This window comes from Peromyscus californicus, unplaced genomic scaffold (genome assembly GCF_007827085.1).
Source record: "Peromyscus californicus insignis strain IS unplaced genomic scaffold, ASM782708v3 Scaffold_15__1_contigs__length_86483966, whole genome shotgun sequence".
Classification (NCBI taxonomy): domain Eukaryota; kingdom Metazoa; phylum Chordata; class Mammalia; order Rodentia; family Cricetidae; genus Peromyscus; species Peromyscus californicus.
In genome coordinates, this window is record NW_026294447.1 from 58,167,178 (window position 1) to 58,185,882 (window position 18,705).

Below are 18,705 nucleotides of genomic sequence, written 5' to 3' on the forward strand. Positions count from 1 at the left end.
GAAGGTGAGATTAATGTGTTTTGGGTAAATGAAGACTCTGAGAATTCACTTGCCTTCAGTGTTAGAAGCTCTTCAGGGTGCAGGTGGGTAATAGCAGGCAGGATGCAGCAAGGACTGGAGGACACAAGAGCGGGAATGTTCGTGTGGTTGTCTGAAAGATAATTTCACCTTAAATTAAAAACACACATAACTGTTGAAGGCAGACAGTGCTGCATTATGTGGTTTATGGCACATATCAATACAATACATGATGCTCCAGGGTGAACGGTGGGCTTAGTGGAAGCGAGTTAAAGTTCTGCACTGTGTATGGGAATGGTGCAATCTTATTTGCAAGAAGGTGACAAGACATTAAGGATGTATATTATAATCCCCAGAGCAACCACTAAAGAGATAATGTAAAGAGATAGCTAAAAGGCCAGGAGCTAAGTAAAATGGAATTACAAAATATTCAGTTATTTTTAAAAAGGCACTAGAGGAGAAAGATAAGAATAAAAAGAGTGGTAAAAAGAAAACAAATAGCAAATAGAAATCTGATTCCATCAACAACTACATTAAATGAAGTAAATGAGACAATGAAAAGAGATTGCTAGAATGGATTAAAAAGTTAGATCAGGTATGGCTCAGTGGTTAAGAGCACCAGCTGCACTTGTAGAGGACCTAGGTTCGATTCCCAGCACACACATGGCAGCTCACACCTGTCTGTAACTCTGGCTCCAAGGGATTTACCATCCTCTTCTGGCCTCTGTGTTACACAAACATTCATGTGAGCAAAGCACCCATACATGTTTTAAAAAATCTTTTAAAAAGTGCATTAGGAAGAAGAGCAAACTGTACTGTTGAGAAGTGGTATAGCTTTGGCAGGAGAGGGAGAACCAGGGTAAGGGTAAACAGACTAAAGAAAGAAATAGACAGTTTCCAGACAGTGAACATGAAGAGGAGGGCAAGGCTGACCAGGAAGAGACTGTCACTGAAGGAAAGCCAGGTGTTGCAGGGTGGTAAAAGGGTAGATTTCCCAGGAAGGGTAGGATCATCAGGCATGTGTGTGCATCAGACAGCAGGGTGTCCGGGTATTCGAGAGCAGTTTTCACAGAAGGAGAGTCAGAACAAATCCACAATCGCCACTGGAGTCCTAACAGCCTTTCCCAAGCAGTTGGTTGTAGGAACTAGACAAGCCTGCAAAAGTAGGCCAGAGCGATCTCGTGGGCTCTGACACTGACTACTCTACAGGAGTGCAGGGTCCACGCGCTTCCCAGTTTTAATCCTACTTTCTTGAGGTCGGCATAGATCAAAGGAGTTCTGATCACAGTGGGGTTAGGTCCGGAAGGAGTAATGACTCACCAAGCAAAAGGGACAGCTGAACAATGGGAGTTGTTTCCAAGTATCTCAAAACTTTTTAGAAATTGTGCGCGCATGCTCACTCACATTATGGTACACATGTGGGGGGATCAGAGGGCAACTTGAAGGAGTCAGTTCTTTCCTCCCACCATGTGAGTTCTGGGAGTCAAACTTTAATCAAACAGGCTTGGCAGCAAGCACCTTTACCTGCTGAGCCATCTTGTTGGCCCAATTTCTAAGTTTCTTATGGAGATCGGTGCTCCTGGTTGATGGGGAATGGAGACCAGGTTTCTAGCCCAGTATTCAACAAAGTGTACAGTGTAGTGGTTTTCAGGAACATGGGCAGTGCAGGCAAGCAAGACAAACGCCCAGTTGTCTCTGTTATTGCCTTGGGGACTTTCCAGGTTAGCAAAAGAGGAGAAACCCTGGTCCTGTGATGTCCCCAAGTGGCTGAGGTGGGTTGGGAGTCAACTTCTTGGTGGCATCTGGGGGAGTGGTGGACTAGAGAACTGTACTGGTGTGGAGCCTGCTGTCTCCAAGAATTTAACTATGTTCCAGAACAATGTTAAAGATCTTTATAGGAAGACAGAAACTCATTCTGCCCAGCACCAAGGAAGGAGTACAAGGCACTCAGAGTAGGGAAACAAGAGGGAAGCTCTACAGAGGTCCAATCGCAGAAGTGCTGCGGAGGAATAGCACGCAGGGAACCATGGTTACATACTCCGCTGTTCCAGAAGAGGAGCTATGGGCATGCTAGACAAGAGACACATGGATGACAACACCCAGGACCAGCAAGGTGACTTAGTAGGTTAGTGCTTGTCACCAAGCTTGACAACCTGGGACCCACATGGTAGCCAACTCCTACAAGTGGCCCTCTGACTGCCATATGTGCCCTGGTTAACAATGAATAAAACAGTGTAAATAAACTTGAACTTCTAGAGATGGAAACCGTTTTCAACAAAAACCACATTGCAGGAGATTACTGGAATTATAGCCGGAACCGTTTACAGACTTGAGGACCGCAACGGCCTACCAGAGTAACATGCAGAGTGAACACACAAGCATCATTGAGCCCTGGGACAACCTCAGTCTCCTAATACACATGAAATGAATGTTCTCAGAGAAAAATGTTTAAAAATAAGGGCCAAATGTAGAGAATGAGACAGGGTCTCATGTGTAGCCCAGGTTGGCCTTGAACTGGAGATCCTCCTGCCTCAGCTTCCCAAGTACTGGGGTTGCAGGTGTGCATCACCACACATGGCTGGAAAAATCTTTTTATTAAAAGAAAAAAGTTTATTTGCAGCACTCAGAAGGCAGAGGCAGTCAGACCTCTGAGTTTAAGGCCAGCTTGGTACGTAGCAGGTTCAGGGACAGCCCTTATCGCCACCCTACAAAAAAAATTGTGTGTGTGTGTGTGTGTGTGTGTGTGTATACACGCACGCACTATGGTACACATGTAGAGGTCAGAGGATAATCTCAGGTGTTGGATCTCACCTATCTCTTGTTTGAGACAGTTGAAACAGGGTCTTTTGTTCACTGTTGTATGTGGCTGCCTAGCTACTGGGCCGGGAACACTGGGGTTGCACATTCTGCTACACCCAGCTTTACATTAGTTTTTGGGATTCAGACTTAGGTCCTTATGCATCCTTGACTTAGAAATCTTAAAAGGAGAAAAAGACACAATGTGTACAGAGGAACAAAGGTTAATACCAGAAGAAATTCAATTATAAAGCAGAGAAGAGAAACCCAAGCACTGCGAGTGAGAATTTGATACTCTCAACACAAAGACACAGCTCACAGACTAGAGCGTTGGCTCAATAGTGAAGAGCACTGGCTATTCTTGCAGGACATCTAAGTTCGGTTACCAGTGCCCACATGGCAGCTCACAGCCATGTAACTCCAGTTCCAGGGGGATCTGATGCTCTCTCTGGCCTCCTCAGGTGCCGGATATACATGCGGTGCACAGGCATATGTGCAGGCAAACCCTCATCCACGTAACAGAAATAAATAAATAAATATAGAAAAATTTGAAAACACGAATTAAAAAACATAAAAGCAAACACAACTCTCACCTCGGTGGGAATAAGATTTACTATTTATTACTGAGACAAAGATGAGCATGTCCATGGCATGGGAACACAGATGCAGGCTGCCCAAATTCATGTTCCCACGTGACCGGGTTTTTATAGTAACAAGGCAAAGAAAGTCATAAGTCAGGACACTTTTCAAATGCATTGGTGGAATGTCATGGGGGGGGGGGGGTTAAGCCAAGGGGAGTCTCTGTTCTAGGCCTCAGATGGTTTCTTAATCTTTGGGTTAGCAAAAGCTAGTGGTAGGTTAATACATTCCAAAAGATTTCACCCATTACTCACAAGGACGTTAGGTTACACACAAAAGCGGGAAAGGTAGCCCGAGATAAACTGTGATTAGGCGCTGGGTCTTTAACATTCCAACCTCTCCACAGATACCGAAGTTCTTATCAGTGGACCAGCCTTGCAGAGGGCTCATTGGAAGGTGAGGTCGTTTCAGGAACCTTTGCTCACAATCCCCAGAGAAAGGTCTTGAAAAGACAAAGGCGCAATACTTTCTCAGACACTTAAAGGCTGAAATGATGCATCGCCAGCAAGTCTGCATTACAGGAAACTTTCATTAGGAAAGGGAGTTTGTGAGGCAGAGGGAAACTGATGCTGGGTGGGATTCTCCATCTGTTCCAGGGACGGTGAGTGTCCAGTGTACACTGGAGGCAATGTAAACACTCTGTTCTTATTTAAAAATTGCTTTCAATGACAAGTGTCCATTGGAAGTAAAATTGTAATGCAGAATGCAATAATGTGTAGAAATGTAACATACATGATGAAAGATGGGGAAACCAGTTGCATTGTTTTCTTGTTCTTATAAGGCAAGTGGTGTTGTGACTTGAGAGTAGGTCAGGATAAATTAAAGATGTGTGCTGTAAACCTTAAAGTGACTAATAATAAGACAAACAGAGAAAGATTTATGGTTATGGGTCCCAACAATGGGAAGTATAATGAAATAACAAAAGATTGAAAAGAGGCACAGAGAATGAGGAAAAAACAATGGATTGGGTAAACAAAACAAATTTAAACCTTATCAAAAGCAGGTGGAAAGGTCTAAACACTTCATTTAAAAGACAAGGCTTGTTTGGTTGGATAGAAAGGCAGCACACAATTATACAGTGCCTGCAGGAAACCCACCTGAAATATAAAAACAGAAAAAGGTTAAGTTGAAAGTATGGAGGAAGATAAGCAATACTAACAGTAATAAAAGAAAGCTTGCGTGGCTATATAAATATCAGGCAAAGCAGATTTCAGAGCAGAAATATTACAGGGATAAAGAGAGTCATCTTATAATAACAGGAGGGATCAGTTCATCACAGCACATCCCCCAAGGTGCATAACACCAGACACAGAGATATTTATATACACACAGAATAAGAGCACCCTAAAACACACGAAGCAGAGCTGCCTGGATAGGATGTATGAACATAAAACCCACCAATGGCTTGAAAACTTCCAGCACTTTCTCAATAATCAGTAGATCACATAGACAGAAAACTAGTTTAGATGTGGAGGACTGGGACAGCCCTGCCACCAGCTGGCCTGATTGACATCCATGCCACTGTCTGTATCACAGCAACAGAGTGCACATTCCTTTCAAGCACACGTGGAATATCCACCAAGATAACCATGGTGTGGCTGTGAAACTGATTAATCAGGAAATTCAGAGAGATCAAAATCATTCACAGTTGATTTCCTGGGATAGGATTAGATGGAAAACATCAATAATGAAGACCACTGGAAAATTCCCTAATATTTGGAAACTGGACACATTTCCTGTGGCTGAAGGTCAGTTTGGGGCAAGAGTGCTGAACATTTCAGAAGCCCCTGTCATAGGAAGTGTTCTGAGGGAGTGTGCAGACAAGCACGCTGATGCATCAGGTTTGAAGCACCAAGTGCCTAGGTCGTTAGGGGAAAATTTTCAGTGACCTCAGCTTCCACTTAACACCGGGAAAGGCCCAGCAACTGAGGCCAAATCAATAAAGGAGGGCAGAGCAGAAGGGCCCCAAGTAGAGGGAGAGGAGACCACAGAGAAGACCAGCTAGTGAGAAACTGCCCTTTTCGTTTCTTGACAAAATTTTAGAAGTCTATGTAGTGTGTGTGTTGCATGTATGACACACGTGGGAGTGTGTGTGTCACGGTGCACACGTGGAGGCCAGAGGACAGTTTTCAGTGTGTGTGTGTGTATGTGTGTGTGTGTGTGTGTGTGTGTGTGTGTGTATGTCACGGTGCACACGTGGAGACCAGAGGACAGTTTCCAGTGTGTGTGTGTGTGTGTGTGTGTGTGTGTGTGTGTGTGTGTGTGTCACAGTGCACACGTGGAGGCCAGAGGACAGTTTCCAGTGTGTGTGTGTGTGTGTGTGTGTGTGTGTGTGTGTGTGTGTGTGTGTCACGCTGCACATGTGGAGGCCAGAGGACAGTTTCCAGTGTGTGTGTGTGTGTGTGTGTGTGTGTCACGGTGCACATGTGGAGGCCAGAGGACAGTTTCCAGTGTGTGTGTGTGTGTGTGTGTGTGTGTGTGTGTGTGTCACGGTGCACATGTGGAGGCCAGAGGCCAGTTTTCAGGAGTCGTTTCTCCTTCCACCATGGGTTCTGGGGATCAAACTCAGGTTATCAGGCTTGCACGACAAGCACTTCTGCCTGCTGAACCATCTCTCTGGCCCCATTTTCTTTTCTTTTTCTTTCCTCTGCAGCCCAGGCTGACCCTGAACTCGCAGTGACGCTCTCTTTCGGTCTCCTCTGAGTGTGGAATTACAGGAGCAGCCACCACACCCAGCTCAGGAGGTGGTTCTCTGAGATGAATGAATGTTATAAACTGTTAACTAGAATCAAGAATATAGAGAAAAGACACAAATTACCAATGTGAGAGATGATTAGAGTATGCTAATTATAGATGCTACGGAGGATATTAAAAGGATATAGAGGTAATGCATGATCAGCGTGTGCTAATGAATGCCACAACTTGGGTGACACGAACAATCCCCCAGAAGACCCTAATAATAAAAGCTTACCCAAGAAGAAACATATCTCATATCTATGGAAATAATTGAATTTTTAGTTCAAACTGTTCCCACAAGGAAAACTCTAGGCCCTAATGGCTTCACTAATGAGTTCTAACAAACATCTAAGGAAGACGAGTATCCATTTGCTGTGGGTTGAATTACACGTACCCCTGTCACCCTCAATTTTTCTTTCAAAGTCCTAGCCCCTAGCCCTATGTTATTTCACAACATAACCATATTTGGAGATTGAATCTGTACAGAGGTAATTGTTGCAAAATGAGGGTGTAGGATGGGCTCTAGTGCCATGTGACTAGTGGCCATAGAAGGGAGATCAGGAGGCAGGCATACATGGAGGAAGACTGGCATGCAGACATGGAGGCTGGGCTTAGGCATAAGAGAAAGGAGCCAGCCCACCCTCAGAGGGGCCCAGCTCCTGCTGGTACCTTCATTTCAGAACTCCAGCCTCCAGTACCATATCAGTGTCTGTTGTCCATACCACTCAGTTTGGGGATGATGTTACAGTGGCTACACTAACTATCCTGGAATGTCAAAGAGGACGGATACCTCCTCTGACTAGTTCTCCTGACACCAAGGCAGGAAAAAGAGATAATAGAAATGAGCATCCATCCAATATCTCTGATGAACTGGCAAATTTATTTTTGACAAAAACTTTAGCAAATCCATCTAACTATCCACTTGAAATATCATGACTAAACAGGTTTAGTCCCAGGAATGGGAGCTTAGCAGTGCAGTGCTTGATGGTGGAACCGTAATATTAGTGATTAACTATAAAGAGGAAGCCATAAGACCGTTTAAGTAGATGGATTTTGGCAATACCTAACATTCATTTCTGATTATATGTGTAAAAAACAAAATAAAAAAACTTTTCAGGGCCAGTACAGTGACTCAGCATAGATGAAAACACTTGCCAAGCAAGCCTGGTACTGAGTTTGAGTCCCAGAATTCATGGTGGAAGGAGAGAATCAACTCCCCAAGATTGTCCTCTGAACTCGCATGGCAAACGTGATTCTGTACTCACACTTGCAGATCTCTGTCTCTGTCTCTCTCTGTCTCTCTGTCTCTCTGTCTCTCTCTGTCTCTGTCTCTCTCTCTCTCTCACACACACACACACACACACACATACACACACGTACAACAGTTTTTTTTTGTTTTTTTTTTAACAATGTTGAGTAAATAGAAGGGAGCCTCTCTCAACGGATAAGGGCTTTCCGTAGAAACATCTCTGGCAACATACTCCATTCTGTAAAAGACTGTCTGGAGAAGCTGGTGGGGCAGGAGGACCTCCCGAGGCTGGATCACACAGTAAGAACAGCCACCCCCAGAAATGTGACATCATGGCCTCCAGGCGTGGAGATATGGGCAACTCTCAGTTGATTTTTTTTTTTTCTGGTCTTTGACAAATACATTTTGGTGGACCATACTTATTTCTCATGTAACCCAAGAAACAACCATCCCATAGTGGTCTCTACAGGGCTTTCCTTTTTTTTAACTTTGGTAAAGTGTGAATGTTGTAAGGAGACTGCATGTACAGGGCTTATGAGATGCTCCGTAGGTAAAGGTGCTTGCCCACCGACCCAACCACTTGAGTTTGATCCCTGGAACCCATGGTGGAATGAGAGACTCGAACCGTCAGAGTTGTCCTCTGCCTCCACACGTTTGCTGTGGCATGCATGTGTCTCCTCCCAATAATGATGATAAGTTAAATACAATGAAAACAAAACCCAAACTGAAGGGCAATCAAGAGCATGGCCTGAGACTGAAGCAGCATGCTGGATGGTCTTTGAAGACCCAGAAAAGCTGTTGTGGAAGCAGCAGCACCCGAGGTGCAGATACCCAACCTACTGCGTTTTACTCGTCATGTTCTTGTCAAATCTGTGGCTTTGGCTGGACACACAGACCGTGTTAATAATTGTAGTTAATATACAGAGCCATCTCAGAACATTCGACAGTAGACTGAGCTCCTTAATCCTGTGAAGGCAGTTTGGGATCTCTAATTACTTGGTTGAAAAAAGGCAGACACTCCGGGCTGCGGCAGTGTTGGGAATTAATCTTTAAAGCCTGACAGTGAACATTCAATTCAATTAGGGAGAGCAATTGGGGAAGACTCCTCTCACCTTCACCCTTGGTAGCAAGGCGGGACTGACTGGTCCTCATCGATTCTGCCGTCAGCAGTGTGCACCAGCAGACAGGTGTGCAACTTCACCTTGGGGGAGGGCCTGTCCCACCTTTACCGACTCTGTGTCTCCTTAGACCCAGGACCATGCAGGACACCCCTGCCCGGGAATCCTAGCGCACTGTGTGGCGCTTTTGGCCCAGGCATCTTGGAATCTAAGCTTTCTTCAGCCTTCTTCCTTCTATGCCTCCCATGCTCCCTGTTCCCTGTCTGCTCCGTGTGCCTCCCTGCCTCCTGCCTTTTCTCTCTCTCTCATCTCTTCTGTCCTCTCCTTTTTTCTCCCTCCTCACTAACTCAACATCTTACTGCGCATCACAAAAGGTTTTAGGCGAGTGTGTTCTGTGCATAAGTATGGGGCAGGGACTTCCCCAGTCTTCCCTTCTTCTCGTGGCCTGCTTCCTTCACTCAGTGCTCAGCTCTGGCCTTGCGTTTCTTGGAGCTGGCCATTCTGCTTGCTGCTCAGGCCCCAGACCTAAGGTGGTCCTCCTTTCTCTGGCCTCTCTACTGGCTTTACTCTAAGGGATTCCTGTTGCTTCTGACTCCCATATAGATCTCGTCCCCACTGTTGCTGCCTCTGTCCCAAATTCCTGCCTAAACTCCCTCATCTTCTTCCTTCAGGGCAGCTAAAGCGGTCCTGTAGGCTGGAGCCAGCTACCTCCTTCCCCCAGGAGACCCCGGATGTTCTACTGCCCATAGAGACACTCACCACACCCCTTCTTTCCACACCCTGTTCACCTCTCTGGCCAGACTGGTCTTCATGCTGTTGTATACTCAGGCAGAACTCTTTTCTCACCCTTCAGGCCTTAAAGTGGTCTAACATGGCCACTTCCTTAGCCCCTTCTTGACTCTAGAACCCCCTTTCTTGCTGACCTTGGAGCATCAGTCTTAGTGTCTGATACACTCCAATCTGCTAGTTCGTGTAGGGCCCGTCTTCCTGACCACAAGGCCGACTCTTGGAAGGCAAGAGTTTTGACTTTGGTTGTTTCCTGTGAGCAGTGCCTAGCTAGCTAGTGAGCACTTAGGAGTGTTTGTTGAATGAGTAAGTGGAAGAGCTCTGCAGAGGAAAACATTTGGACACCATTGTTTCAGAGCCGCCTTCTTCCTCCCCATCTGCTCCTCCCACGTGCCACTCACCCTCTCAAAGGAAACACTGAGCAGCGTTCACAGCTCCTGGCAGCCCTAGGAGCGACAACCATCTTGAGCTTGTTTTGGGGGTCTTATTGCAAATGCGTGAGTAAACAAGATTTTGTGTGTGTGTCTTTAAAAAAAAAAACACGGCGATATATAACAGACCTTACCACTGTAGCCAGGTTTAGGGATATGGTTCATACTGTTGGACGGGCTTGGCTTCGTCCACCTCCAGGACGCCTCTCACTTCACCCACACTCTACTCCCCCAGCTCCTGACAGCAGCCTTTCTGTTTCCTGCCTGTGATTCTTACTACTCGGGAGCAGCATGAGGGAAACTGTACAGAATTCATCCTTTTGGGGCTGGCCTGTCCCACTGAGCAGTGTGGTCATGGCTCCTCCAGGTCATGGCCGCTGTCAGGACGCACCGTCTAAGAGCACGCCACTGAGTGGGCGGACTGCATTTTGTTTACCCTCTCACCTGTCTGGACAAGTAGGCAACTTCCACCCTCTATCCATATAAATAGGCAAAACTTTGAGACCCCAGTGCCAGATGTTTGGGTTTATTCTCAGAAGTGGAATTGCTAGGTTTCATGGTAACCCTACAGGTGTCTGGGAATCACCAAGCTGCTGTCCATCATGACTACACTATCTTACCTTCCTGCCAGCAGTATAGGGGGTTCTAATTTCTCTGCATCCATGCCAACACTTGTTGTTTTCATTTTTTGTTGTTTTATACCAGCCTGCCTAATTAGTATGATGTTGTAGTTCATGCGTCTTAGAAAATGACATCACACTTTGTAAATGTAGCCTGTCCTGTGTGCACGGTGTTGGCCTCTGACTGTCTAACTGTGCAAGCCCTGCAGAGCTCACTGGCTCACTTAATTTTTCTATTAACATCATACTTGTACATAATTCTGAGGAAGCAGCACGTTCTGCGCTCTGCTGCCCTGCTGCCAATCCTCACTGCACTTACCAGCCTTCTGGCTGCTTCTCCTGTTCTGTGTTTTAAAACATAACTACTGCTGCCTCTTGGTTTTATTCTTTTTAATTTGAGACCTAGCTATTGACCCCTGGCGTGGAAGGAAAGAGCAGAGGGAGCCCTCCCCACATTCTGTGGGACCTTCTCATGACCTCTTGTTTGTGTATGCTTAGACATTTACAAACTCCCAGGAAACCTTTCAGAACTCCAGATTGGCTGCATTTGGAGAGCCTTCAGGACTTGGCAGGTAGAGTTAGCTCATCTTTAATGGAAGTTGCCCTAGGAGCAGGTTTGTGGAAGTGCGTGGGTGTGCTTGTTTGGGCTTTTCTAGAACTTACTCAGGAAAACCTGGTGCTGCTGATACTCAGGGAATCTTGCTGTTTCAGAACCTCAATCCTTGCAAGCCCTCCCATCCCTGCAAGCCCCGCCCCCTCAACCCTGCAAGCCCCTCCCATCCCCACAAGCCCTGCCCAGCACGTCCAGCAGCCCTCCTGTTGCCCCTGCCGCAGAGCTGCCTCCTGCTCCAGCCTCACTCCTATCTGGGATGATGCTTTTACTTCCAGTTTGTGGAGTGAGAGACTGAGGCCCAGTGAGGTGGAGCACTAGATCCATCACATGACCAGCAGGATGCAATGTCAAGGGGAGGTGTTTACAGTGCGTCCCCTTCACCCTGTAGTGACATCGAAGAGAACCAGCCCCTAACACCTCTGTGAGCCAGCCTGCCAGCTGTGGTACTGTAGCTCTCCTGCCTGGGCTTGTAAGCCACTTGTAGGAGTCAATTGTGTACTGGACATTCTCCTGGGAGCCTCATTCCCTGATGGGAAGCCAGGATGAAGGTTAGGGGGAAGGACCCCTCTCCTCAGAAGATGTACTCTGTGACTGGCCTCTGTCTGGATCTCAGTCTTCAAGAGATCCCTTGACTGTGGTCTGGCCATGTGCTCTGTCCGCTCCAGGGCAAGTAGCAGGCTGCAGGAGACTGGGGCAGGACTGGGACATGTCTGTGGCCAGCAGGTAGGAGCAGGTGTGAAGGTTGAGTGGAGCTAGGAACTGCTGTTTCTTAGCCCCAGAAAAAGGAAGCCTACACATTTTTATGAGGAAAGGAAAAGCAACTCCAGCTGTTGTTTTGATGTGAATAATAGGAACCCAGTTCCCCAGGGAGCCCCCTGCTGACCTGGAGCTCAGGCCCTCATCACAGTGTCTGGTGCTGCCTCTCTGTTTCCCTTGTAGGTGTGGAATGCCGTGGACTCGGGGCACTGCCTGCAGACCTACTCTGTGCACAGTGAGGCGGTACGGGCTGCACGATGGTCTCCCTGTGGCCGGCGCATCCTCAGTGGTGGCTTCGACTTTGCCCTGCACCTAACAGACCTCGAAACAGGTGTGTCCTGATGTCTCACTGCCCCAGGTCGGCCCTGTCACTGGGAAAGCCTCTCCGGAGGGTCCTGATCGCAAACCACCCACTGTCATGGTGTGGTGGGGGTCTCAGAGCAGACTCATTTCCCTGACTGGTGCACAGATCACTTACCAATGGCACTGCAGCTGTCTGCAAAGCACTGGACCCAGTCCTCTGCCAGTCAGCAAAGGACAGCGATGGTTGTCTCAGCCCCAAGCTGCAGGGCTGGATAAAGAAGCAACTTTTTAATCAACTTCTGCTGTGTAATTGGAACCAAAATATCACGGTGTCCTTTGATTGGCATCAGTTTAGAATTCCTGACAGTTCATGGGGTGGAACTAAATTCCACAGGGAAGTCTTCAGAGGGGCTCTTCCCAGTATTTATGTTGGGAGGCACCTGGGCAAGGGGGTTTCATGTAGGAAGATCTTCTATCAGGTAGGGAAGGAGGAACGATCCAGCAAAAGGAGCTTTCCCAGGCAGGTTCTGTGCAGCATCCCTAGGTTGGGCCACTCAGCGACAGCAAGGGAAACTGGGGCCTATTGAATATGGAGTCTAACCTATACTGCCCAACTGAGCCCTCGCTTCCTGGCCTCCTCCCAGAACTCTCATTCTGGCTGTTCGCAGCGATGGGACTCGTGGCTGTCGTGGGATGATGAGTCTGAGACAGCAGTGGCTCGTGGTCCTGTTTGTTCCAGCTAGGAGGACCTGGAACTGCAGCTAGTATCATGTGACATGTGGCTCAGTGGGGGTGCGGGGTGGGAGAGGAGGTGCTGTCCCTTCAGGTGTGGTGGATCGTGGAGGGTGGCATGCTGGCAGGGCTCCAAGGGGCTCTTGTGTGCAGGGTAGGTATAGAGAGGCGTGGCCCCACTTCTAAGTGTTACTGTCCGGTAGAGAACGATGGAAGGCACTTCATCCTCCTCTGCTAGAAATGATGTCTGCATGGGGCTCATCTACTGAAGGATTGTTACTTATTATCCACCTACTGTGTACAGGGTCTGTGCTGGGGTGTGCTAGATATCTTTTGTTCCCAAAGAGGACAGAGTTGATGGGTTTGGATCTCAGCCTCCAGGAAGGCCTCTGGACCCCAGATGAGGCCTCTCCTATGAGGATAGCTGGCATTTCTGTCTGTATCCTGGCAAGCATGTGTCCCCGAGGATGGGCCCATCCTGGTGGTCTCTTTGTCCATTGCTTGGATGGGGCTGGCTCACATCAGCATAATTGGAGAGCTGAGGCTGGCCCCTGCTGTATCCTCCTAGCCTGAGTAATAAAGCTCCCGAGGGCTGCTGGGGTAGGGGGACCATATGTTTGCATACCCCTCCCTGGCCCTGTGTCTTAGCACTTATGCACCCTGTGGCCTCTGTCCAGCTCTAACTAGTTTTGTCCTTTCTCTTCCCCAAGTCTGATCTTCCATTTTCTTTCTCTGCTTCTCCCGCCCATGGTGATTTGGCTTTTTCATTTCAATCTAATTAGAGCGCCCTGCCAGGAGAAGGCCGAGCAGGGCGTTCTCTCTGCAGGGCTTTGGGAATTAGTCACTCGGTGCCCATTGTCATTAATGGGAATTTGGCGCCAAGGCCATTTATCCTGGTGTCCTCAATCAATACAGTTAAAAATCTGTGGATTCTAAAATGTCAATACCCGGCCTGAAATATGGAGGGCCAGTACCATTTTATCTCGTTAATTTATAGTTCTGACGGGCTGTTGGCTTACGGAACAGCCATGAATCAACACTTAATCAAATCTGCTCACAGATTAATTATTTTTGGCTCTCCTGTTTCCGTCTACAATCTCCCTAACAAACGTCTCTGCTACATTAGGCACAGGCGGCCTCAGGGAACACTGGCAGACGCCACCCAGGCCCTGAGTGTCGCTGGCTTTGTGCGTGACCTGTCCTGCAAACCAATTAGCTGGTTGTCTCCTTAGAACCCCCCCCCCCCTCAGCTTGCTCAGCTCTGAGGGCCCCTTTTGCAGATTGCAGCCCCTTAGAGTTGCACATACCTTTTGTGGTGGGTGGCAGCTTCTCCTGGCAAGGGAGTGACATGTGCCCTCTATTTGGGGTATGGGGTAGGTGTGTAGACTCCACAGTCCAGCCCTCTGCAGAACTCTAGGCTGTTATGGCCAGGGACATCTGCCCTTCTCTCTGGGATGCTCACTGTCCTGACTACCTCCTCTTGTCTCAGTACCACGGTGTCTTTTGTTGGGGTCATGGTGGGTGGGAGGGATTGGCCAGCTGGACTGCACCCTACACGAGTATTCCTTTTCTAAGAATTGTCTTCAGCCCCATCATGACTAGGGCTGAAGCCACAGAGAAAGAAAGTGGTCTGCTGTCCAAGTCCTTGCTGTAGCCCTGGTGTCCCACATGCTACTAGGCCTGTATTGGGCTGATGAAGGTAAATGGAGTAGGCCCTTTGCTTGGGCATCATGCTTAGTCCTTCACTGGTCTGTGAGAACCCATCTGTATCCCCATTTCTTTGATGCAGAAACTGAGGCTTTGAGTGTTTGGTGACTTTCTTGAGGTCACCCAACCAGTGGTGACGACCGGATATAGCTTGGGCTTATGGGGCTGGTAAAGGTGTCCTGCCAATGCATGAACTGGTATGTCCTCCCCTCGCCTCTCCCTGCCCTGGACAAACTATCTTGGCAGGGTGCTTGGCTGTCTCCAGGCAGTGGCTCAACATCTGCAGAACAAGCCTTGGGAGGATGGAGTGCCTGGATGATCTTGCCTAACCCCTCTGATTAAGTGATGGGCTGAAGGATGCTTCTTGAGCTGTGGACAGCTCTGCTCCAGTAGGAGCAGTGTTAGCCTTGACAGCTTCAGAGCACTTGGCACAGGAAGAGTGAATAGTGTCCAAATGAAGGCCGTGGCGAAGAGCACTGTCGACCCACGAGGCTTTGGAGGAGAGGCCATGGAAGAAGGGCTCCATGTCGGGCTAAGCCTCTGAAGTGGCACCAGCTCCCGCTGGTGCTTGAGGCAAGTGCTGTAGTGCAGCCAGGGCCTCTGTAGGTTTTCAAGCTCTGTGGCACACTCAAGTGTTCCAGCACATTCCAGGAGAACCTGCTTAGCGTCCTTAGTGCCCCTGGAGAGCAGGCAGGAAACAGTGTATGCCGACTGTGTCCCAGGCCTCAGTGGGTAAGGCCTGCTTTCAGACTGGCGTCCTTGTCTATTTACCACTCGAGGCCCAGTGATATTGCAGCTAGGTCTAGCAGGGTCTGAGCTGATGAGCATCCCTGGCCACTGTCCTTCAGGTACTGTCTTGCCCAGTGAACAGCTACCCACCCACCACCTTTGTTAGGCATGTCAGAAGACCCTCTAACCCCTTCTGCAGATATCTGTCCTCTGTGACCCCCCTCTCCTATAAGCTCTTTAAGCAGCCTTTCATTGGTTCCCCTCCAGGAGGATTTCTCCATCTCATAAACCCATCTCATCCTTAGCTGGGAAGCTCATGCCAGCCCTCCTTATGAAGAAGGCAGCACCCAGGCCCCGGCATGATTTTATTAATTGACATGGGCTCCCAGGAGCCATGTTTCTCCTGTGTGTAGCAACAGTCATCAGTGAGCAACTGGCCCTTCTTAGGTTAGGCTGCCTTTGTGGACTGACCCTGGAGCTGAACGTGGCTGGGGCATGTTTGGTTTCAGCATGGTTGGTTCTGTGTTTCAACAAAGCTGCTTATAGCTAAACACAGCTGGTTTGCAAGCCATCTCCCCACCCCCTAATTTTAAGAAATTCAGTCTTGTCCAGATAATTGAAAGTGGCTGGGCTTGGAAGGAAAAGCATGATGGCAACCTCTAGCCTCCGCAGCCACCGTTCACGTGGCCCTACTGTCTGCTCTGGAGCCTGCTCCTGCTTCTGCTGTGTTTTTTCTCACAGCTACCTCTGACAGGCAGTTTTGAGCACAGTTTTACAGGAAGGATGTCAGGCTCTGAGCTGCACTGCTGGTGAGTCCAGAGCCATGCTGGTGGGCATGCAGATGAGGCCCACCTGGCCCTCAGCCGGCATCCTGCCAGACCTCTGCCCACTTGCCAACATGGGCCCCACTCCTGATACACAGAGGTTGATTTGAAAGTTAGCAAGCTTCTTTTCTCGTTAACTTTGAGTCAGGATGGTTAAATTTACAGCTGGCTGAATACTTCCCAGAGGATGAGTGTAACGATATTGATTTTAGCGAAATGAGTCATATGCCTGCTGCCTGGGAACACAGGCTCAATTACCACGCGCCAACAACATAAGCTTTCCCTTGTCAACATTTTTCCTGCTTGTTCGTGAGTCTGTGGCTAGGAACAAAGAGCTATGGAGAAGGAAAGGTCAGGAGTAGCTGGCAGGTCTGGAGGTGGGATGCAGACAGAGCGACTTTGGGGTCACACAAGTCCAGTCACTGTCTGCATGGCTGGCCAATAGGGCCAGATGTCCTTTCCCTTACCAAACTCCCTTTCCTCAGCTCTGAGATGCAGGTTAATTCCTGCCATTACCCAGGATTGTGGTATGTGATAAGTGCAAGGTCCAGATAGGCCTGAAGGACAGGCTTATTATACATATTGGTTCCTTTCCCACTTGTGACCTCATAGTAACTTAGTTAAGGTGAGCTCCTGCAGGGGCACAGATGCCCCCTCTCTTTCCTAGGGACCAGCACTTGGGTTTCATTTAACCTGAAATGCCATTGATGTGGCAGGAATGGTCTGGGAACCAGACATGCTGAATGAAAATGGAGAGTCCTGGAGCCTGCCTGCATAGTGTCCCCTGGTGCAGACATTAGGCTGACAGATGATGTTACCCCGGTTACATGGGTGGCTACCTCAGGGAAGCTTAACGGCTCTACCTAAGAAAGGAAGAGGCGCAGCTTGAACGAGTTACCTGTCCAGGGTCACCCCAGCATCGCCTCAGTGCTCCTGGATGGGAACGATGGTGTCAAGAGGGCATTCTGGGTTTTTGCAGAATCCTTGAAGCATGGCTTTGCTTTAAGGATGATTTATTCCAGGGCTGGGGATTGAATTTGGAGCCTCATACTCCATAAGCAAGAACTCTGCACCAAGCCACACCCCACCAGCCCAGAAACATATTTTCTATTTGTATCATTATTGATCCAAAAAGGAAAAGAAGTAATTTTTCTTAACTCCAAGAAGATCCAAACAGTTTTTATACTGGTTGAGCTCATTATAACCAGATCAATACAGCCAAGTGCCAATGGATTACATATTTCAAAGCTCAATTTTCTATAAGCCTGCAGTGAATAAACAGAATTTCCTATAACAAGCAGACAAGCAAGATAGTCCCAAAGTAAAAGGTCTGTTTCAGCTAGCCCCGCCCATGAGGAGAACTGACTGACAGGTCACCATCTGGGAGAGGGGAGAGAGTGGCCACAGAATCCAGGAGAAAGGCCTTCACCTCAAGAGTGACTAGTGCTTCTGGCCAAGCCTGCTCCCCGGTGAATGTCCCCCAGCATCCTCTGCCTTTCTCTTCAGCAAAGGCAGAAGCCAGCCCAGGCTGCTGTATTATCCAGGCCTCATGCAAAAGCTTCAATAGTCATTAGTCTCTTAAGGTTCCTGCTGTTAGAACCCAGCATCCCTTGGCTTTAGCTTTTAATTTAACCACAGATGAATTCAATAAGTTGGGGTTTAATTTTTCAAACAATAATGGTTCACTTTGGTTGCTTACTCCACAGAGTGCTGTGTATGGCACTTAGCGTTCAGTCTTCCTGACTGCATGAGACTCAGCAGTGGAGGGACCACCCAAGGTCCCATCACAAGTGACAGAGCTGGTCTGGGACTTGGGTCTCTCTGGCTCTCAGCATTATCACCTCAACTGTCTCAAACGTCCGGCCATGATGGTGGCTGTGATGCTGATTTCCGAACTGAAGTCTTAGCAGGGTTTTTCCCTAGTGTTTTCCATTAAGTACCTGTTAGCTTATTAAAAATCTTTTAGCTTTGGACCCCTTTAACAAAGAGAAATAGTAAAGCCCAGCTCTTAGAAGAGGAAATAGATACGACAGCCTCTTTCTAAGTGGAAAATTTTAGTCCTTTCAAAGACAGATTTTCAGTGTCTTTGGGAATTGAGGGAAATAACATTCAGAAATGTTTTTTTTCTTTCTTTTTAGCAGGAAAACTTCAATCATCACCTTTTAGCAGCTCAACCTTCCCACCCTCTCTTTCCTGTGGTCAGCAAGGTCATGTCACCCACCTTTTAACAAGCACCTGGTGACTTGCTGCCATTTCCAAATGAAAACATGACTGGTCCCATGCTGTGCTCCAATGACCCAGGAAAGCACCTGCCCCCCCCCCACACACACCCCAGGGAGAGTTTTCCTTTGATGTGGGTCTAAGGATGGGCAGTAAATTTCCAGATCTGGGGGTGTAGAGGGGAAGAGACCCTCTCTTTATTCTATTTGGTCAGACATTTGCTTCCTATGTATCAACTGGTGTCTGATCGCTGACTGCAGCTAAGGGGTATGGAAGAGGGTCTGGAGAGATGGCTCAGTGGGTAGAGCATCTGCCTCTCAGGCATGAGGACCTGAGTTGGGATCCCCAGCACTCACCTAAAAGCCAAGTGAGGTGGCTCCTGACTGTAATCCCAGCCCAGGGGAGGCAGAGACACATGCCTGGGGCTC

At 48.1% G+C, this 18,705-nt stretch overlaps 1 protein-coding gene across 4 annotated transcripts in view; it reads left to right on the plus strand.

The window, feature by feature from the left end:
- The window catches only part of Wdr25 (WD repeat domain 25), a 133,032-nt gene that overhangs the window by 70,351 nt on the left and 43,976 nt on the right, over nt 1–18,705 (plus strand). For all 4 annotated transcript variants that reach the window (XM_052738960.1, XM_052738963.1, XM_052738961.1 and 1 more), the window contains one exon: nt 11,946–12,093. In XM_052738960.1, the coding sequence (XP_052594920.1) occupies nt 11,946–12,093 (148 nt within the window). The remainder of the gene's footprint in view (nt 1–11,945; nt 12,094–18,705) is intronic.